We start from the raw sequence: 23,122 nt of genomic DNA, 5'->3' as shown, positions 1-23,122 counted from the left end.
CGGGCCACTTACTTGCCGACAGGCCGCTGCTGGCGCTCATGGAGCGGCCGGGCTCGGGGCGGGACTTGGTGATGGAGGGAATACTGACTGAGCCGCTGAACACGGTCCGGCTTTCCTGAGGCCGAGGGTTCTAAACAAAAGAGAAAGAAAAGTTCTTCAGCCAGAGAGAAGCCCACTTTTTGCAGAACGTCTGCCTGTCACTACAATGTCCAGACATGAAATGATCCTGACCAGCTGTAGACCCTCTGCCCACGGAGACAAACCCAGCCCGGACACTCATGGCAAATAGGCGGCTTCTGCCGCTGGGAGAGCAGCGGCGGCTCCACCGTTAGAAGCGGCCGAATTACATGGACATTGCAGGCACGTGGACAAGGCGTCCACTGCACACGCGGCTCGTATCAACAGCTGAATAAGCCCATCCGGAGGAAAATCAGTTAAGAGCAGATTCTTTTGGGCAAATGTTTCTCTGGCACGACACCAAACTGCCATTTGCCTCTGCACGTCCCGTCCTGTCCCGGCATCTCAGCCCCACATCCGAGCAGCACCGGGTCGTGAACGGCGCTCACAGCCCCGGTGGAGGGACTGAGCCTGGGAATGCTGGTCTGAGTAGTTTTCCATCTGATTAGTGAATGATTTTGGTGTCCAAGGTAGGAAAAGGGAGTGATGGAGTCACACACACCAGAGAGGGGGTGGCCTCCTTGGGGACCCAACCTTTTCAGCCCAGAAGGGGCGTCAGGCTGACACGGACAGGCGGTTGGAAAGAACAAGTACCACAGCCCGGGGCTCCCCTGCGGCTTGGGAAACCGGAACCGACACTGCAAAACCACACTCACTGGAAGGTGGCGGGCAGCTGGCCCCAAAGTCACCCCAGCCACTTTGGTCCAAATATCAAAGTTGCAAAGTCCATGTAATTCTTAGTGTTATTTGTCTAAAGCAAATGCTTTACCTTCTTTCTCTAAGAAATTAAAGAATTCTGAACGTTAATAGTCAGTGCTAATGTTTCACAATTCACCACCCAGGAGCAAACCTTTGGCGCGGGAAGGGAAGGAGAAGAGGTGGGAACGCCCGCCTCCACCCTCACTTTCCTGGCCTCTGCTACCAACCTGGTGGCGCCTTTTCTATAAACAAACCGCCCTGGAATCCATGGCAGACATTAAGCCTATGGAAGTGCGCTGGTGCTGTAGTAACACTGGATGTTGAAATAATAAAGGGATGATACATAGAAGATACTTTTGTTATAAAAGCAACAACAGCCCAACAGTTTATCATCCACTCAGCTAGAGGTCGGCTTCATTATAAAGTGACACTAAGCCTAACCCGCTGGCACTTCCATGGTGAGCGTTCCAGACAGCAGTGTTTCTATTTATAAACGACCAACTTAAGCAATATTCCCGCCATCTTTTATATGAGAAATGGACTGATTTATACAACATTCTCCTAGAACCCATTCCCTGCATCTGTTTCCACACTAAGGTTTACTTTATCATAAGTCATCTTATTTTAAATAAGAGACTTAAATGACATAGTTTAAGGTCAAGAACAATGACATTTCGCCCTGACAGGTTTGGCTCAGTGGATAGAGCGTCGGCCTGTGGACTGAAGGGTCCCAGGTTCGATTCCGGTCAAGGGCATGTACCTTGGTTGCGGGCACATCCCCAGTGGGGGGTGTGCAAGAGGCAGCTGATCGATCTTTCTCACTCATTGATGTTTCTAACTCTCTATTTCTCTCACTTCCTCTCTGTAAAAAAATCAATAAAAAAAATGTAAAAAAAGAACAATGACATTTATTTATAATACAGACGAAAAGTAGGAAAATGAATTTCTCACCCCGTAGCTAGTTTTCCTATTGGAAAATTAATTTCCTATGTATACAAATAACAACTTAATGCTATGATTTATCTAAGCCAGAGGGCACTATAGAAAATGGGTTTGCATGATATGATCCAAATATTTTATCTGTAAAACTAACCTGAAAGCCTTAGCCGGTTTGGCTCAGTGGATAGGACATTGGCCTGTGGACTGAAGGGTCCCGGGTTCGATTCTGGTTAAGGGCACGTACCTTGCTTACAGGTTCCCCAGCCCTGGTCAGGGTGCATGCAGGAGGCAACCAATCGATGTGTCTCTTTCACATCGATCTTTCTCTCTTTCTCCCTTCCACTCTCTAAAAATCAATAGAAAATATCCTTGGGTGACAGTTAATCAAAAAACCCACAAGAAACACAAAAACTAACTTGAGAAACGCCCCCTGCAGCTGAGGTACAGCATGGACTTCTTGGTGGGCATGTGGGTATCCAGTGTCAGTGCCGCCTGCCCTCCACTGCGAAGCCACCGGTAGCAAGACCGAGGCCCAGTGGCCGGCCGGCCGGACAGCAGGGCACGGTCAGCCTTCAGACGCTGCACAGCTGGTGTTTCTTCTCTGATTTAGCGCTTATCCGGGATCCCAGCTGGAGTTAAAGGCACACCAGCAACTTGAAGATTAGCAAGACCACCTTTTCCTTGTGGTTTTCCCTGTGGTTCATGAATACTGCTTGGAGATTTTTAAGCCGGAGGGAAATATTGTAGAGAGGAGGCCTGAGGATAGGCCCTACCACAGACTTTAATACAAAACACTTCTCCGAATGAGCTACGAAAAATTCCGAAATCCTGGGACCCCTCTTTTGTTTTCAACAGAATAAGGACCCACCTGGAGGCTATTTCTTATCATGGTATCTGTAATGGAAAATACCATGATGGGAAATGTTTTATTAAACATACAAAAACCTCTAATAGTTTCAAAAATAAAACTGACATCCTCCCTGTCCTCATCTTTCTCTTCAAAAGAAGAAACAAAGTGGAACTTGAAGACAAGGAGGAGGAGGAGGAGGAGGAGAAGGAGGAGGAGGAGGAGGGGAGGGGGAGGGGGAGAATGGCCGCCAGGGCGGCGCTCAGGAGCAGGCAGAGGAGAGCCCACAGGTTAGTAAGTTAACACCCGACTCAGCAGCTGGTTCATACCCTCAGAGCCACAAAGCTGGGTGTACCGGGGACAGAGCGCAGAGACGGGGAATGCGCAGAATTTACGGAATCAGGAAAGAGAAACTTTTCAGCAGAATTAACGGTCATGTGATAGATGTGCTCAAAGTTGATCGGAGAGGAGATCAGACCGGAGTGATGATGAGGGGATGGATAGGGGAAGCCTGGCTATCAAAACAGAGAGGAGAAAACGGTGATAAGGTGATGAAATGGAGCCACTGGTTACATGTGACATTTCAGACAACATGCATGTAGGAAAAATGAAGCAAGTGCCTCGCACAGAAATGAATCTTTAGTGAAACATTTCTAGGCCGTGGAGTTACATTTTGTAATTATCTTGCACCAGGTATTAAATTGCTGATGTGCAAACGAACCCTCCACCTTATGAAAGAAACTGTTCTCTTCTATTGCTATTGCTACGTCGAGTGAACACTGGACTTCCAGTCACAGGGCACTGACAGAGTTCACGCCCGCATCTTCTTACGGGGCCAAACCAAACCTACCAAAAACATTAGGATAGAAAAAGCAAGAAACAACAAAAGAACGAGTGAACCGACAACCAGCCTCTGACCATAGTATTATGAAACGGTCTCTTTTCTTTTTTTGTTTTAAAAGTTGAATTTATTGGGGTGATGATGGTTTGCAAAACCATACAGGTTTCAAGTGTACAACTCAATGAAACAAACATCATCCCACAGTTACTACTTTATTAAAGGAAAATAAGATCAGTAATAGCAAACTCATATCACAAACCTAAAAAGATCAGGAAACATGTCTTTAGAAACCCAAAACCATTTCCTGGTCATTCTGGATTTGTGGCATGAGTTTGCTGTTACTGATCTTATTGTCTTATTACAAAAAGAGTAACTGTGGAATACACTAATTATTGGTTTATCTTTAAGTAGCCCAAGCTTATCTCCACTTAGATGCCCAGAAGAATGCCTTTGTTTTTAACAAGGGAAAAATCGTCCCTTAAACGTTCAGGTGTGTTTAACAGAAAGAATGTAAAGCTAAAGGTACAGAAACACGCGCTGGAAGCCCAGGACCCTAGTTTTCAGATAAAATAACTTCTGAATATTCGGGGCCTGTTACTCAGTACCTAGTCACCTATCGAACTGAATTGTCAAGATTCAGTTCTTGTACTACTGTTTCCAGAAACATCCTACAACCCCGTAACTTTAGGCAAAGGCTGGATGACTTGCCGCAGAGAACGCTGATGGGATTATGTTCCAGGAGCTGAGATAAGCTTTCGTTGTTTAAAAAGAATCTGATGAATTATGTGGGCTTAAAAGAAAGGCTCCTACATAGGACATTGTTTTAAATTTAGAAATGGGAGTGAAATCAGTACTTTCTCAGGTTACTTCCAAAAAGAAAACAACAACTATTGATATAAATGTAACTTTGATTTTAAGAGGCACAATTACTTCTTAAAGCTCTCAGAGGTCACTGAGCTAAAAATTTTATTTATTAGTAACTTTAGAAATGGGTAAAAGGCTAAGAAAAATAAAGCTAGTAGAGGTAAAATTATTCTTGTATTCAATTGGAGACAAATTTGTTGTTTATTACCAGTATCCACTGATGAAAAACGGTAATTGACAAAAAAGGTTCAAGAAACCGAACACAGCAGGTACTTCTCAGGCACACATGCTATATTATATTAGTTGCCTGTATTCTCCGGCTCAGAAGGAACATGTGAAAGGTTCATATCTGATACAGGAGGTGAAAGAAAAATAAATGACTCTCTCACCTTTACTACCTCTTCCACATCCATAAGGCAAACAACCCCTTTTCAGTATCACTTTGTTACAAAAGAAACAGAATTAAGCTGCCAAAGACATTCAGTAAGCTCTCTGAGCATGTACGCAGTTCACAGGAAAGCAATATTGACTTGAATAAGTAAAACGTAAAAATGTCTGGGCACATGCTCTTTGCTCGGATGACAATGCGTAGCTGTGGTATTTAAAAACTCTTCTTATATATGTTAACGTTAGATTAATTTAATTCAACTTTATGTTTGGAAATAGTTCATTAATATAGGTACTCCCACTTCAGTAGAAAGAACATACTAAATTCTGAGAATAATAAAGTATACAAGCTTCTCAATAAGTAGGGATACAGGCATTCATATTGTTATGTTTCCCACACATGCATATTCTTGTTTTGTTTACCAATGTCTACCCCAAGACAAGCGTGTTCTGGGTAGACAGTATATCCAGAAATATTTGCTGGTGTGAAATGGACGCCTATGAAAAGCCCAGCTTGAATGTCCTCTGCTAGTGAAATGAAGAAAGTCAGATGAAAATGAAGTAAGACCTGACTGTAAAAACAGGAATTCACACACACACAACCTTTAATGAATACTACACGCACAGGTGAGCAGATTTCAAAAATGTGCACCAGCTTCTCATCCTAGAAACACAACAGTGCTACGCGATAGGAAGGCATGAGAGGAATGGAGGGACATGAAAGTCACTCGTGTTAGTGACAAAAAGAATCCGCGAGGTGGTCACGGGTTAGTGAACTCAGTGACCACAAACACTGAAAATCACGTGGGCTGTGGGGGTGAGCAGCCAGCACAGAAGGCACGTGTCATGACGTCACGTGGGGACGAACCTTTGGGAAATGCTCTCTGAACTTGATTTGCCTGGACTTTATTTGGAACAAAAAATAAAACGGAGACTTCTTTTCAGTGGGAAAGGGAGAGAAAGGGGGATGCTCTGATAGAAAAGTTCTTACGATGTTTGCAACCTGACACTTAGCGTCAGTGGGCTTATTCAGGTCTTCATACTGTGTATGAAATCAAAGAACTCTGGAACATCAGCAAATTGATTTTTCACTTCATGGTAGAAAAATACCAAACAGAGAAACATTTTATTAAATCCTAAAACTATTTCACCTTAAAGAAGATACTGTAATATGTGGGATATAATAGACTTTATTAAAAGATTTTCTTCTTGCTATGTTGTTGGAACCCTAGCTAATAAAAGAGTATTATGCAAATTAACCATCACTCCATCACAAAGATGGCAACGGCCACAGAGCTGGAGCAAGCAGGAGGCTTGGGTTGCCCCTGGCAATGGAGGAAGCCAAGCTCCCCGCCTGCTCTGGCCACCCCTGGGCTCTGGTCAAGGCAACAAAGTTTCTATTATAGAAGATAAATAAATCCCAGATACCTGCTTCCAGCCCGCGGCCGTGGCCAGCCTAAAAAGGCCCTTAGCCCTTCACCTAGGCTGGCCAGGCACCCCAGCAGGACCCCCCCGCCACCCTGAAGAGGCTGTGGGCAGCCTGAAACCGGCCCCCAGCCCCTCACCCAGGCTGGCCAGGCACCCCAGTAGGGACCCCCCCCCTGAAGGGGGTGTGGCCAGCCTGCAAACAGCCATCAGCCCCTCCCCCAGGCTGGCCAGGCACCCCAGTAGGGACCCCCCCCCTGAAGGGGGTGTGGCCAGCCTGCAAACAGCCATCAGCCCCTCCCCCAGGCTGGCCAGGCACCCCAGTAGGGACCCCCCCCCTGAAGGGGGTGTGGCCAGCCTGCAAACAGCCATCAGCCCCTCCCCCAGGCTGGCCAGGCACCCCAGTGGGGACCCCCACCCTGATCTGGGACACCCTTCAGGGCAAACCAGCCAGCCCCCACCTGTGCACCAGGCCTCTATCCTATATAATAAAAGGGTAATATGCAAATTGACCCTAACAGCAGAAAGACTAGGAATGACTGGTCACTATGACACACACTGACCACCAGGGGGCAGATGCTCAATGCAGGAGCTGCCTCCTGGTGGTCAGTGCGCTCCCACAGGGGAAGCTCTGCTCAGCCACAAGCCAGGCTGACGGCTGCCAGCACAGCGGTGTTGGTGGGAGCCTCTCTCGCCTCCTCAGCAGAGCTAAGGATGTTCGACTGCAGCTTAGGCCTGCCCCCCACTGGCAAGTGGACATCCCCAAGGGCTCCTGGGTTGCCAGGAGGATGTTTGACTGCCAGCTTAGGCCCGATACCCCCCCAGGGAGCGGGCCTAAGCCAGCAGGTGGACATCCCCCAAGGGGTCCCAGACTTCGAGAGGGGCACAGGCCGGGCTGAGGGACCCCCCTGAGTGCACAAATTTTTGTGCACCAGACCTCTGGTACATGATATAAAAACTGTATTCTTTTTTGTGCACTACAATGAAGTAAAAGTGAAAGAACATTTAATTTTAAAAGAACAATACCCATTAAAGCCTTGTTAACTGCTGAAATAATTTTGTATTTGCTTTGCATCATATATGTATGTGTTCAAAATTTATATCCTTTTATCTCTCCATAATGCTATCAGGTGTTGAAAAACTATTTACTATCTACATTTCAAAAAGTTTCATTAAAATAGTATATAACACTTCATCAATCATACAGAAGCTATAAATATATTCACATTTCAACTGTATCATAATTTAAAAATTCTCTTAAGGTACTTTGTACATGGCAAGGTAACTTCCATAGGGAAAATGACAGAGGCTTTGTGCTGTGTGGCTGATAAATTTCCTTCTGGGAATAAAGGGAAACCAGAAAGGGCTTTAAGCAAATGTTCAGGATGGGAAAAGGAGAGAATCTGAAATCTCAGTCCCAGGCAAAAGCTGAAAAAATAGTATAGCATTTAAATATATAACAGTTTAATATGTAGACTCAGCCTCTATTTATGCCCAATATTTATGCTCAGCCTTACATTTTCTAGTTTTAATTACTATGTCAAGATTAACTGCACTCTTTTTGTAGTTTATTTACATTAACCAGCACAGCTAATGAAAGCCCCATTCCAAAAGGATAAATGACTATTATGAATGATTTGCATGCAAAGGAAGGAATATTAGTGTAACCACATAATGTCTTATGAGAACGTCACTTTCATTCATAAGCAGACCACCTGGTTAATTGGGATATTTACAATGAGGAACTTGGACTCAAATGAATGCACATTTTTTGTTCCTCCCATGAAATAAATGCAAAACTACCTATAAAGGCTTCATTTTTTATTTTTAAAAAACCTGACTGCACATTAAATTATATTACCTATCATTTTCCCGGCAGTGACGTTCACATCTGCTATGACCATAGAGTTAGTAATGTGGATAGTTAAGACTTCCTTAGCAAGAGCTGTGGGTCACAGTTCACAAATTGTCTCCCAAATTGCCACAGTCTATAAATTATGCTTAAAATTCTGTGCCAGATCTAGATGCTATCACCACTGACAACAGGTCATGCTAAAGTTTCAATAGCGTGTGGAGAGCACTCGGAGACGGGAATGTTAAGTGTAAGTGGAGCGCACTAATAGACTTAATTTCAACACAATAGGTCCAAGAATCCAATCTTAATGCTGTTAAAAAAACAATAGTTTTCCCATGTGGCACTTTTTAAAATTTCACCATCAGATGACAGGTGTGACCTTTAAAGACCAAGCCAGTGCGGTCCTTGGGGTGGGGGTGGGGGGTGGGGAGAGCCAGCATCTGCACCAAATCGCTAAAACGTAATGAAGTCTGAGTGATTTGGTCACCAAGTTCTGAATCCTGGTAGGAACCTCTTCAAAGCGGGAGCTTATTTACCAACGAAGGAAATCTAGGTGTGGGACAAGTTTATAGGTTATGCAACTACACAGAAACTTGATGTCTCTGGTGTTTGACAGATGGCTAAATTTTATATTTTTCTCATCAGGTATGCAGTCATGCATCTCACATATACTGTGACACATTGTGATAAACATTTCCTCATTATCCTAATATATGCTGCTGGGAACCAATTCCAGCATGTCATAATTTCAAGAGTTTCATCAAAAGGTTGATGAGACTTGAGGACTCAACAGGGTTGAGTCACACATGTAGTCACCTGTTGGGAATGGCTGAAGGCATTTCCCCAAACCTGAATAGGAAACTGATTGTGGCTGCCAGACAGTTAAAGGGCATCGTAATCTACATGTTATTGCCTCCTACTGGCCAAACACCTGAACAGCCGTAGGCTAATTCCCCCATTCTGACAATGGACTCTACCAAACCCTGACCCTCTGAAGTGGATATCTCTGCCTCGCCTCAGGACAAGTTGTGTTAATAAAAAGCATGGAGTCCTGGGGACGGGGAGAACCCGTTAGACTTAAGATCTTAGAACTTAGCTCCTTTAGCTAAGCTCCTCTGACCCCAATGCCTTTCAAAATGTATTTCGTCTCCGGACTCTATTAGTCTCTGGACTCTTATTTAACATCTACGCACAGCCCCTTCTGCAGATTCCTGAACCCTTCTTGATGCTGGGACAAGAACCCCGGCAATATGCTTTTAAGTCATATACACACACACACACACACATACATATATATCTGAGCACATATATGGGGGGTGCAAAAGCAGGTTTACAGTTGTTCATATGAAAAGACATGCAGGATATGATTATCACAATAGCTTTATTAACTCAAAAGAATGTCACATGCAACTGTAAACCTACTTTTGCCCACCTCTGTACACACACACACCATACACACACACATATTCCCCCCTCCCTTACTCTTAACCCCAATTCATATTCACATTCACTCTTCATTTCTCTTACCATGGGCAGGTCTTTTAGGATCTGTATTCCATCTCCTGGACCCATGTGTGCTATGTGGTTAAAATTAGTTGGGTTAGAAATTAATTTATTTCTCATTTCAGGATCTCGTAGCATCTCTCTGTAAGAGAAAACACCTGTTTAGACACTTCTTCTATGATCAATCTAGATAACTCTAGAAACAAATTACGTATACATTATTTTTTCATAAAAATACTGTGAAATCATGTTCATATGGCTAGGGTTAAAATAATATAAATAATCAATTAAAAACTTACTTAGATTTGTTTTACCTTTTAAATAAAAGATCTTACAATTTTTGGTGAGAAAAGAGAGCATTTTAGTACAGAGACATCGAAGAAGCTCTATTCTATTTCACAGATAATTCTGAGCATTTATGTATATCTCAAAATAATTGATAACACTTAGAAATATTTTTACATGTAATTGGAATACTATAAGCCCATTTCTGTTTGCTCATAAAGAGAATAGTGAATCTAAAGTTCTTAAATATATAAGGTTTACTATTGTGCAATGATTGGTTCTATGTTTACATTAAAACAAGGTTCACATTCTAAAACTTCTAACTACTCCACATACATAGAGAAATGAATCAAAATATGGTATTTTAGTCTGATTCACACAACTTGGAGAGTGTTGATTAAAGTGACTCTGACACGTGCAGTCATTCTGGCAGTTTTTAAACCACAGATGAATGACTTTTCAGAGATCAAATTTTCCTTCCAAAACACATATAATATTTTCACCAAACAGCCCTTCCCATGCTACCAGCATGTGTGGATGACGCAGAACGGAAGCAGTTACCTCCTCTGTTGCATCCTTTCCTCTTCCGGGACCCTGAAGGAGTAACGCCGCTTGTTGTTAATATTTCTAACCATTTGTTTTCGACTGTTATCTGTGGTTTCAGGAACTACCAGTTCATCCCCTTCTGTTTAAAAAATACAGAGAACAGTGATGTTCTTTAAAGTGCTAGAATGTTTTTTACCCATTCATCTCTAAGATAGTATAAACTTAATTGTGCAATCACAGTACATGCAATTCTGATTTTTAAAAGTTGTGTTAATGATCATCTATACTAATAAAAGGGTAATATGCTAATTAGACCAGACATCTTCCGGACAAAGCCATGGTGGCAGGGGCCGAGGCAGAGGCAGTTAGGGGCGATCAGGCCAGCAGGGGAGGGCAGTTAGGGGCAATCAGGTCGGCAGGGGAGGGCAGTTAGGGGCGATCAGGCCGGGAGGGGAGGGCAGTTGGGGCGATCAGGCCAGGAGGGGAGGGCAGTCAGGGGGCAATCAGCCTGGCAGGGGAGGGCAGTCAGGAGTGATCAGGCAGGAAGGCAGGTAAGCGGTTAGGAGCCAGCGGTCCCAGATTGTGAGAGGGATGTCTGACGGCCAGTTTAGGCCCGATCCCGCGGACATCCCCCAAGGGGTCCCAGATTGGAGAGGGTGCAGGCCGGGCTGAGGGCCCCCGCCCCGTGCACAAATTTCGTGCACTAGGCCTCTAGTAGTAAAATAAGCAATAATTTTCAACAGTACATAAACAGATAGATGCTGAAATTAAACATAACTTACAAAGGGTAATTTCACTTTTATTTGATTATAAACATAAAATAGCACAATTTTACTAGAAAGAAAGAAAACTGTAGTTGCCTCAGCGCTCGGTCACTCTGGCCACCCTCCCGCAATGACTACACTATCTTCTCTCCCCTTCCAGGTGTTGGTCTCACGGGCTCAGGGTGTTACGCTATTGCTAACCTGCACAGCAATCAGGCATCAATGGTAAATTTTTCATGTAAATGATAAGTACAGTTACTTTTACATATTAAAACATTTCCTTCGATGATGCCACCTGCGAGGTGTAGGGTCAGGAAAAGGAAGTGTTGTCCTACCAGCTGCCTTTACTACAGGCAAGAATCTGTCACCTTCCTACTCTTCTCATCTGGAGGCAGATGGTACTGATTCATATACACCGAGTGAGCCGGGCCCATCTCATTCTGTTTCAATTTTAAATACACAGAAGTAAACAAAACTGTCAGCATGGGCCCCCAAAACCTGCTGGGGTATGTGAACATACTGTCACGTAGACAACTGTACCCACAACATGGCAGATGCCATTTTCTAAGCAAGATCAGGGAAAAGAGAAAAGGTTCTAAGCCTGATACTCGAATGGCAGGAGAGGTGTTCCCACAGCCCCAGACAGGAACTCTGGATGAACTGTCACAATTTTGGGGCTACAAGCCTTGGTTAGGTTCTACAGGATGAAACGTACAGAGGACATATTCAGTCACCCTTTCTCTGCTTACCTTGGTGTTCCACAGAAAAACAACAAGGTCCGTCAGAAACAATACCCTGACTGCACAGCTACGCAAGCTAAACAGAATGGCTTTGTCCAGCAGTTTATCTCAGTCTACTGAGAGTATGACAGTGGCCAAGATCACAGACTCCGGAGAAGACGCAACTGAGCTTGAATCTGGGCTCTGCCACTTCTTATCCCCAGGCAGTCAGCTGAGGGAGAACATCCTATTGAAGCTATCCGGTTAATGTGCATTTTCTTACCTGCCATCTTATTTTTGAAATAAATTAATCTAATCGTCTCCAAGCCTAAAAGATTTAATGATCCTTCACTGTTTAAGGGTCGAACCTAAAATAATAAAAAATAAAATTAGTATTTCAACAAAAGCTTCAAAAATTAAACCATATAACTTTTGGCCTATTTATAAACCACACACATTTATCTTATCCTTCCTCTCCAAAATATAGCCCTCTCAGAAAATCAAGAAAAAAATGAACATTAATTCTGACTGGGAAGGTATAAAATTACCTAATTTGAACAAAGTTATAATGATAACATTTTAAAGGAAGACTATTCCGGACCAAAAAAAAAAAAAAAGTAGAAATACATTTAAACCTTAAATTTGACTTCTTTAAAGCCATTAGTGACCAAATTATTATACTAAGGTATCAACACAGACACTTTATGACTCTTGTTTGAACTAAATGGACAAACAGCATAGTTATCTGGGGACATGCAAATTAATACATCAATGAGATATCACTTTATAACCACTTGCAAGGGCTATAAAACTATGAATTCTGACCATGGCCAGTGTCAGAGAGGATGTGGGTCAGCAAAAACTCTTACACACTGCTGGTGGGAGTGCCAACGGGTATAATTACTTTGGAAAATGATCTGACACGAGCCTGTAACACCAAACACTTGCATTTTCCATGCACCATCAATTGCGTGCCCAGGCACAGGACTTAAACTCCTGCACACACGCATGCACCAGAAGATGTGCGCAACAATGCTCACAACAGCAAAGAGCTGGGCAATAAGTCAAGTGCGCCAATCAGAGAATGGGTAAGTTATGATCTATTCACCCAACAATATTTTATATAGTGAAAGCAAAGACTATATGGAACAACATGGTGGTTGGTGCATGGAACAACATCGATGAATCTTAGAAACACAGTAAATGCATGAAGAACACAAGGTGCAAAGTGATATACAACAACATTTTATGACCTCAAATGCAAGCAACACTGAACAATATATTGTTTAGAAATATTTAAATATGCAAAAAATTCTGGCTTTTGTGATGGGCAAGGAAATGATAAACAGCATTCGGGGAGTGATTGCCCTGGCAGGAGTGTGCGATAAGAGAGAATACACCGGCAAATGCAGTGACAGAGGTAATCTTCTGGCTCTTAAGTTAGGAGGTGGGTCCACAAGTGGTCAGTTTAGTGAGGCTCTTCCAGGTCACATATTCTTTCATATCTATCGTAATGTTTACATAACAACAACAAAAGGGATACTAATTGTAACCAACCCAAATGTACAAACTGGAGGACTGTGTTCAGCAGCTCTATCTAGTGTGGCGGTATCTGCAGGAGCTTCTTCCCTGATGATGTGGCTTAAAATTGAGGAAGATTTTGAAATATGGCTCCTTTCTTCTACCTGTTCTTCTAACCCTCGCCCCTAACGAGTGACACCTGCTGCTTATTCTACGTGAAACGACTACTCTTGCCAAATAACCATACTACACTAAAATTCTAAAAATTTCTCTTTACATTATCACAGGGAAATGTTAAAGAAAAATATTGTTTTACTGGGAACATGTGAAAGCTTTATGTTTTAATTATGAGATGATTAAACACAGTTTTGGTTCTAATTCTAATCATTCTTCTGGCCTGTAAATCTGTCCTCACAGGATTTCAAATTGAACACCGTTATGTGCAAAACATCATAATTAACAATAATGCACCCCCTCAGAGCTCCTCAAACCAGAGGGGAAGTTAACGCTGACATCTTAGGTCGTAGGACACACTCTAGTTGTTCATGATAATAATCATACTTCATACAGAAAAACTAAAGTAATAAGAATAGTATGGAATTGAGCTACTTATAAGATTAATCAGATTGATTTTTGTTTTTTCATTCTTAGCTAAATTAGTGAAAATGAGCTAAATAGTCATGTTAGTGTTTACTACACACATTAGTTCACTCAGCCCGTATTTTAATGCTAAGTTACCTTTTTGAGTGGGAGCGTCTGAATCCACTCCATGGAGTTCACATCGAAGACGTCCACCGCGTTTTCACTGTACACGGACAGGTAGGGGGCATTGTAGCCTGGGAGGAGGGGAGAGAGCAGCCTGCTGGTTACCTTTAACTATTCATTAAAGCCAGGTATTGCATTTCTTACTCCACATAAGTCAAACTCTGAATCATCTGACTAGGCTACAAAACAGCATTCATTCTAAACATGATGCCATAGATATGAGTACGTATTTCACAAGAAACAAAACGTGAAGTACAGTGATGTCTCCGTTTGTGGATTAGAAGTACTTTTCTTCTCTTTATCTAAATTTCCTGGTGTTTCTGCAATAAACGTCCTTCTGCTGAGCCCTAAAGGCGCCCGTGCTCCTGTCCTGTTGTGGGGGAGGCGCTTTCCTCCTGCTGCCCGCATCCTCCCGGGTCTACATCCCAGCCTGTGGCCTCCTTAGGGTCTTACTCCCATTCCTGTATTTACCATAGAGCCACCTTTTCCTAGTTCCCTAGTGGCTACTTCCCTTTGGTATTTAAACATGCTCAAGTACCTTCCACTAAAAACAAAAGGTTTTGGGTTGGATACTCCTACTTATTGTATCACAGGCAGTGAAATGCATATAATGAGGATTCCAAAACGTATTAATGTCATAATATTTCCTCAAAGAGTGAAATAAACAATTTTTAATATATACCTATCTAAATAAAAATGTAAAACTGAATATCACTTCTTATAGATGCTACACTACTCTTTACGTAACTGATTAACACACTTAGTAACACAACTTCTCCAGAGGAAGTCTTATCAGCTATTAATAATCACACTGTATTTTTGAGGACCACAAAGATACAATTTAGGTTTTTTCAAAATACAATAGCATGGGTTAAAAAATCCATCTAAGTACAATATTCCATAGAAAAATTAGCTTTAATTATTGGCATGTTAATGTTGATACTGTTGTCCTAGGCTTAACTACACATGGTTACTTTACATAAATAACATAATACTTAGGAAAAACCTTACAGATGGCTTAAAAATGACCAGTTATTAACAATAAATACATCTAGGAGATGGAGTAGAGGGAAAAGAAAGAGAAAGAGAAGACAGCCGAAAGGAAGAGACTCACAACAAGAGGAGGGGTTAGCTGGCCACGTCAGCTCCTGCTGCCTAGACCTGCGGCCCTGGCAGTCGGTGTAGATCCCGATGCTGCTAAAACACAGCAGGTATTCTTTACTGGAGATCTCCACCGCGCAGATGGCGTCCATGGGCTGATGTGTGACAAAGGCCAGCGTGTGGTCACTTGAATGGAGCATACTGCACGAAGTTCCTTCTCCATTCAAGGGGTATCTCTGAAAGCCCGACTGGAATCCCACACAGAGGTGTTCACTGAAGACTGCCATCCACTGGACGTTATACGGGACTTGGATTTCCTTAAATTTTCTGTGACGGGTCTTGCTCTGAAATAGTTCGTAACAGAGGACCTGCCTTTTCATCGCCACACACAGGCAGGTGAGAGTGCCGTGACGCAGTTTCCCAGAAGTTATGGTTTGACACCCTTTAGTTTCCGCCAGCTTATAAAACTCAGTCTCTCGTCCGTCCAAAGCTGACATAGGAAAAAGTCGTACGTGACGGTTTCGTCCTGAGATCACAGCAACGAGCTGATCATTTGGAATGAGTTCAATCTGATGAATCTTCTTATTGTCACCAACTCGAATAATTTCTATGCAAAGAAATAACAGTAAGTCAGATGCAAAATAATGTCGTTTATTTATTAATTATATCCCAGTTATACTCAAAAGGATATATGTCAACCTATAATAAAGACAGATACACACATAGAAAAAAATAACAGCTCAGAAATCACAGAGGACGAGGAAGATAATTGCACCCATTACAAGATAATTAACTCACTACAGTAAAGTATTAAATTTAGCACTGAGATCTCTCGCAGCCAAGGCATAAAGCTGCTATGTGATAAGGCATGCCAGATTGTCAAAAACAATAACAACAATAAACCTCTTTACTGGCACTAAGTTTCAGGGAACTTTTTACTATGGGGTTTGTTGTGTTTTTTGTTTGTTTGTTTTTTTAAGTAACTCATATTTCACTAAAAGTATTTGTATGGGTAACAAATTAATGAAGTTTAAGTGCATTGTTTTCCCATGAACTAACTTGATATAAATACAGAACTTAGAGCTCTGTATTCAAGAATGCTAAATTAAATTGGTTTCTTTTTATTTCACCCAGTATTTAATTTATCTTTAGAAAAAGATCTTCGTAATAAACTATGGGGAAAAACCCCCAACAAGAAGCACATTTCAATGAGCTACTACCTCTTCGAGTGCTATTGGGACAATGGAAAAAGCAAGTGCGTTTTCTTTCAGCACCTTCTTTAGAAGTGCAACCTGAGCCCTATAGCAGAACTTAGTCCCACAAGAACAAGGATCCATACGTGGATGTTTTAGAACTCAGGATGATTATAGAAGTTAAAAAATTATCTTTTGACTTATAAACATATCAAATTAGATGTGGAAAATTTCAATTATAGAAAAAGTAAGCAAATCCTGCTGTTTATAGAATTTAGAAACTAGAGTTTAGAATTTTCTAGCAACATACAGGTTAAAGTTACCCCACAATAATTTTTTTCTTACCATCTTTGGTGACATGCACAACAAATAAACCTTCTTCATTTCCCAAAGCTATCCTTTCATGATCTATGCAAGATATAAATAAATATGAAACATTTTTATTAGGTAAAAACTATGTAAAATAATAGAAAATAGATAACAAAGAAATTTGATATAAAACCCTGAAATAAACAATATAAAAATAGCAATAACCATTTTTACTATTAAATTTCCATTCATTTCTTTTTTTATATATATTTTTTATTGAATTTTTACAGAGAGGAAAGGAGAGGGATAGAGAGCTAGAAACATCAATGAGAGAGAAACATCGATCAACTGCCTCCTGCACGCTCCCTACTGGGGATGTGCCCGCAACCAAGGTACATGCCCTTGACTGGAATCGAACCTGGGACCCTTGAGTCCGCAGGCCGACGCTCTATCCACCGAGCCAAACCGGCTAGGGCTCATTTCTTTTTTAATAGAATCATCATCAGAAAATTATCTATATCAATATTTACAAAAAGAAGTAAATGTTTATTCAATAAAAGGTGAAAGGCATTTGAACCCTACTCATTCAACTTTTTATTATTTACTAGGAAGTAACAGAAGAGTTAGATGTGTACATAAGAATATGGTGGTAATTTAAACCTCCAGACACAAAGGCTGCCATTGTTTAGGGCATCTGATGTACAAGGGCATTCTGTTCCGCCCTGTGTCTCAGTTAAACTTCCCAATAACTTCTGCAAGGTAACTGGCATCTACATTGTACACGGAAGGTTATGCTTTAAGAAACGAAACAACTGTTCTCAACCGCACATGCAGAGGATAGATATGTTCGAAGTTAAACTTTAGCACCGCTGCTTTTGTCAGAAGAAAACATATTTGAAAGTGGACTTATTCTGGTTTACTGAGAAACAAAGCTTAAAATGGTCTCATTCATCCAATAAACACTGTGCACCTGTGATTTAACACATACCAGGTTGGACACTGGAATTCCTAGACGGAAGCCAGTCCCCACTGACCAGGTAAGTGAGGAAACAATTGTGATCACATGACCGATGCTATCAATGCGTACCTATGATTGCAGCGGCCTGGGTAGTTTTAATGAGGGGTAGTGTGCTGTCATAAGCCTCTTTGGGAACATAGACGGAGCGGTCTCTGAATTTGTTTTTCTTCAAAATTTTCTGTAATTCACTCAGCACTCCCACCCACTTGCTCTTCTCATTCTCACTATCTGCCAGCATCAGGATTGAGCATTTGTTATTAGGTGCTGAGAGCTGGGACATTGTGACCTAGAAAAATTGAAACAAAATTCATGATGTTAGAAAACAGACACCCTTTAGGTCAGTTTTATGCTTAGATTAGTTTGCTTAGCACTAGCCAGCGGTCGCCAACCTTTCAGACCTCATGGACCACCAGTGGTCCGCGAACCACCGGTTGGCGACCGCTGCTCTAGCCAACAAAATGAGCGTCCATTAAGTGATACCTTTAGCAGCGGTCAGCTATTCCTAATCAGAAGAATAATTAGTTTCAGCATTAGAATTCGTGGTAAAGCAAAGGTAGCAGATACCATTCTAAATGTTAGTATCATTTTTTATTTTCTTTGTATACAGTGCCAGAATACTATCACTAGAAAATGCAACTGACATTTTTGAGTAATTACTGATCTCTGGGCATTGATCAAAGTACTTTACAAGTATTCACTCACATAACCCTCTCAACATCTTCATAAGGTAGTTATTGTTATTAGTCCTGACCTTATATATAAAACACTGTGATGCAGAGAAATTAATTTCCCCAAGGGCACACAACAAAAGTGGGGTCCCTGTCCATGCTTGTAAGCACTATATTCTACTGATTTTCAACTTTTTTTAAAAGTCAGAAATGCTCAGAAATACTTACATTCTGTTATTCCATAACAATAACTCACATTATCTTAAAGAAGATAGATCCTTTAGTTACTATTTAAATGAAGCTTATCATTATGAAAACAGCATTTATAACTGGGCAGATTTAAATTACATATATATGGACCGTTTATAAAAAGTAATTTAAACAGCATGACAATAAAATCCCACTATGTATCAATTACAGAAAAGTGGGCTTCTGTAGGCTCCATAGGAGGCTGGAGATAGCAGAGTTGTTGTTTTAGGAACTGAGACAAAGTACTGTATAGTCTTTGTCTGACCTTCCTTAGATACAAGACTTATCGACAAATACTAAGCATACAGGCGTAAGGTTGGGCCAGTATTTCCCCCCCGCCCCGCTTTTAATTTTACCTATTTTATCTTAATTCACCAATTCTAGATTGCACTGTGGACAGCTTCCAAAGATGGGTACCAACAATCTTCCCATGGAATTCCATTCTTCTTATCAAAAAATGGAATCTAGTCCTAGCTGGTTTGGCTCAGTGGATAGAGCGTCAGCCTGCAGACTGAAGGGTCCCAGGTTGATTCCAGTCAAGGGCACATTCCTGGGGCTGCTGGCTCGATCCCCAGTAGGGGGCGTGCAAGAGGCAGTCAATCAATGATTCTCTCTCATCATTGATGTTTCTATCTCTCTCTCCCTCTCCCTTCCTCTCTGAAATCAATAAAAAAAAAAAATATTTTTTAAAAAGTGGCATCTATTCCCTCCCCTTAAAGCCAGGCTGACCTCATGACTTGCTTTGACTAACAGACTGCAAGAGGGTTATTATGTCTTTTGGGGTCTACACTTCAGAAGGCCTGAAAAGGCCCCTTTGCCCTCCTGGCAGCCAGCCCCGGAGAGCTCGGACAGCCTATTGAACGACTAGAGACCACAGAGAGTTCACAGAGGGAACTGACCGCCCGGCCACAGCCAGCACCAGCACCCCGGATGTGAAGAGGAGGCCATTTTGGAGCTTCCAGCCCCAAATGAGCTGAATGCAGCCACATGAGGGGCCCCAGGCAACAGCAAAACAACTGTAGAGCTGACCCACAGACTATGCTGAAAACAAACCACTGCTACTTGAAGCCACTAAGTTCTGGAGTGGTTGTTGCAAAGCAGTAAAACTGGAAAACATGTTAATTTTTAAAATGAGATTAAAAAGAAAAAACTTCCATTTTTTAAAAAAATTGGGTAACTCACACTTAATTTTCTGTGTGAAAGTATTTATTTGAAAATTCAATTGTGATGCAAAAACATTATCCAAGAGGAAACCTAACGTAGAAGCTATACAGTAATGCTTTCCTCAGGTTTCTCAAATTTAAATATTTACTTAGCACTATCTATCTACTCACTCAAGTATTGGAGAGCCAAAACATATACTCACTAAAAACAAATAATTTAGTCATCAAACTATAACACACATACTTACTCTAAATATACAGGGTATATCTTTTCGACTTGCATGAATAACATCAGAAGCCAAGACTGAACTCACAGAAAATTCTTCATCCCTGAAGGAAAGTGAAATGTTAAAAATCAGTGTGTGTGGGTATGTGTGTGGTCTTGGGTGTATATCCAAATAATACATATGAAACAACACTCAAAACTGAATCGCACAAAACATCCAAGTTGAATTCTTTAAAAATTTTATTTTCCCTCCATTTCAACTGATAGTGCCATAATAATCTATCAGTAGCGTTACAGAGGCACATTACACAAGAGCTAGGAATAACTCCCGGCTCACCCAAAGTGCCAAGCCAGTAGGAACAAGGTACTGGGATTCGAAATGAACCTGAACCCTCTTGCCTCCCATGATACACCTCAAGTGCCCTCAACACAGCTCATCTGTCATTTTACTGTTCCGTCAACACCTAAAACAGATTTGTTCCACAATAATTTATTCCTGAATTTGGTTATTGGTACCACCATCGTCTTGGTTTTAGAGACTTGACACCTTAGTGTTATCTTTCATCTATCTCCCTCTTTCTATATTTAGGCCCTTAGCAGACACTGCCAGATTTTCCTTGCTAATATGTCTTGAGTTTATTCCTTCCTATTCCATATTTATGGGAAAGATATGGAATATGTTAGAGACGCTGGTACGAGATGCTAGTGTGAGCCAGAGTTGGAAAGCCCAGCTCTGAGTGCTGGAGGAAGACCTGGACTGGAGATAGGAGTGTGGCAGTCGGCAACGCTGCGGTGGTGGGAGCTATGAGAGTTAGTGAGGGGGCCCCAGGAGAAGGGCTGGAGCTATAAGAGGAAAGGAGGGCACTGAAGGGGCAGGATGAGACCTGAAAAGTGAGGCCGGAAACAGTCACGATGTGTCTATGTAAATGTTTACCAATGCGTTACGTATTCCAAGAGCCTATATGACTTTGAGATTTTTATTTCCTTTCCTACATGGAAGTTATATTCTAAGCCTTTAGGTGATGATATGAACACTACGCAGTAGGCTTCCAATACCTCAGCAACCTTTAAACTGGTCCTTTGGATGCAAACATTAGCTTATTTTCTCTGACCCCCAACCCCCCCTAAACCTGTCGTATAACTACACCTTACTTCCTATTTTTAATTATTGTACTACTAGAGGCCTGGTGCACGAATTTGTGCATGGGTGGGGTCTTGCTGGCCCACCCTGAGCAGGCTGGCCAGGGGGAGGGGCCACGGCTGGCCAGGGGAGGGGCCACAGGCAGTTTGCCAGCCGGCCCTGCCCCCTGGTCGAACTCCTGGTCGAAGGGATAATTTGCATATTAGGCTTTTATTAAATAGGCTAGCAATGTTAGTAAATTAGAAAATTAACATGAAATGAGATTTAAATAAAAACATGGTAACATAATTAGAAGAAAAATCACACATTTTTGATCCCCATGTTGCAAAGATACCAATATTTTCCCCTCTGAAAGCTTACCTCATGTCAATCACTTGACTGACTACAACGCTGGGCTGCGATGCCTTTCCCTCGGCAACATCGTACAGGAAGAGTTTGAAGTCACAAACTACAGCCAATGCTCTTTGCCATCCTTTCTTCACACCAGCTGGCTTAGGGATCTTAGGCAAACACACAAAGAAAACAACTCACACCAAAACGTCACCCAGAGCCCATGCAGTTACACGTGCACCTGTGCGGTGCAAACTGAAGAGAACATGCACCCGTGAAGCCTGTTACTCTGGCTGGTAAAGGAGCAGAGGGAACACACACATCATTCATAAACTGTGAGAGTACACCCTTCAATCACCGAAGGACTTATATTCTGAAAATTTTTAAATGGCACCATTTTAACGTTCACTAGTAATTAACTAAACACTCATGGATTTCTTTCTAAATAGCGTAAAAGTCAGATTTGGCAGTGAGACGGAATGCAGCTTACACTTCAGATGTCATTCAAGATTACAAGTACGATTATGCCGACACTATCTCATACGTCATAAGCATAAGCCACCTCTCCACAAGGCCAAGAGCTGAAGACCCTTTTTATGGAGATTCCAATATTTGTTCATGACAAGATAAAGACTGAGTGGAAAATTTTGAGACATTTTATAATTGATTTCCAAGCAAAGACAAGGTTTTTGTTTTCAAATCATTACTTGGGTGAAATAAAATTATTAGGTAAATTTTATTCATTTATTTTTCTGTTAAGGACTGTGTTTGTAAGGTGACTGAACTGCATTTTAATCCATTAATGAACCTTAAAAGATTAATCTAAACCCAACCGAATGACACTTACCCTGACATGGCCTTCATATGCTGTTCCTATTCCTTTCTGAGGATCTATACCCAGGGGACCTTTTGTCTGTTCAGGAGGAACTGGACACGCGGTGGGAGCTTTGTTTACGCAAGTTATATGACACGAGAATCCACACACTTTTGGAAGGACAAAAAAGAAACAAAGTTCAATAAAAATTCATTTTACAAAAAGAAAATCTACCAAGAATTCATTACAAGCAAGGTAAATGAATGCTTCTCTCTGAACTTATTTTTAAAAACTATTTTGTCATTTGGGGGGCTGATTTATTTCCACAACAAAAAGAATTTCAATGTCAGTCATTATCCATCATTTCATTCACTCAAAACTCTCAAATCTCCACTTTCCAAACTGACCATTTTCTTTGGCTCTAAACTCATGCATCTAACAAACTAATTAAGATAATGCAATTGAGATTTGCCACTTTGGTTGGGAGAACTAACCAAACATAGAATGCATTGCGTGGATGCTACTAATTTCCCCCTTATCCAAAGTATTCACTTCAGGCCCACTACCAGGGCCCTCTACCAGAGTCCTCTACCAGGGTCCTCTACCACAGTCCTCTACCAGGATCCTCTACCACAGTCCTCTACCAGGATCCTCTACCACAGTCCTCTACCAGGATCCTCTACCACAGTCCTCTACCAGGATCCTCTACCACAGTCCTCTACCAGGATCCTCTACCACAGTCCTCTACCAGGATCCTCTACCACAGTCCTCTA

At 41.8% G+C, this 23,122-nt stretch overlaps 1 protein-coding gene across 13 annotated transcripts in view; it reads right to left on the bottom strand.

Moving 5' to 3' along the window:
• CDC42BPA (CDC42 binding protein kinase alpha (DMPK-like)) overlaps positions 1-23,122 on the bottom strand; it is a 202,142-nt gene that overhangs the window by 5,387 nt on the left and 173,633 nt on the right. For 6 of the 13 annotated variants that reach the window (XM_014528257.1, XM_014528258.1, XM_014528259.1 and 3 more), the window contains 12 exons: positions 22,383-22,519; positions 21,566-21,705; positions 20,087-20,168; positions 17,828-18,044; positions 16,777-16,839; positions 15,252-15,845; positions 14,111-14,208; positions 12,135-12,219; positions 10,384-10,507; positions 9,562-9,679; positions 2,992-3,177; positions 13-130 (listed from right to left, as the gene is read on the bottom strand). In XM_014528257.1, coding sequence (XP_014383743.1) covers positions 13-130; positions 2,992-3,177; positions 9,562-9,679; positions 10,384-10,507; positions 12,135-12,219; positions 14,111-14,208; positions 15,252-15,845; positions 16,777-16,839; positions 17,828-18,044; positions 20,087-20,168; positions 21,566-21,705; positions 22,383-22,519 — 1,962 coding nt within the window. Of the gene's footprint in view, positions 1-12; positions 131-1,144; positions 1,190-2,991; positions 3,178-9,561; positions 9,680-10,383; positions 10,508-12,134; positions 12,220-14,110; positions 14,209-15,251; positions 15,846-16,776; positions 16,840-17,827; positions 18,045-20,086; positions 20,169-21,565; positions 21,706-22,382; positions 22,520-23,122 lie in introns of those variants that run through there. The other 7 variants (XM_005880129.1, XM_005880131.1, XM_005880132.1 and 4 more) reach the window with 3 other exon arrangements.

The sequence above is a fragment of the Myotis brandtii genome, unplaced genomic scaffold, assembly GCF_000412655.1.
Source record: "Myotis brandtii unplaced genomic scaffold, ASM41265v1 scaffold627, whole genome shotgun sequence".
Lineage (NCBI taxonomy): Eukaryota > Metazoa > Chordata > Mammalia > Chiroptera > Vespertilionidae > Myotis > Myotis brandtii.
The sequence above is the reverse complement of the archived record's forward strand: the minus strand, read 5'-3'. Positions and strand labels throughout refer to the sequence as shown.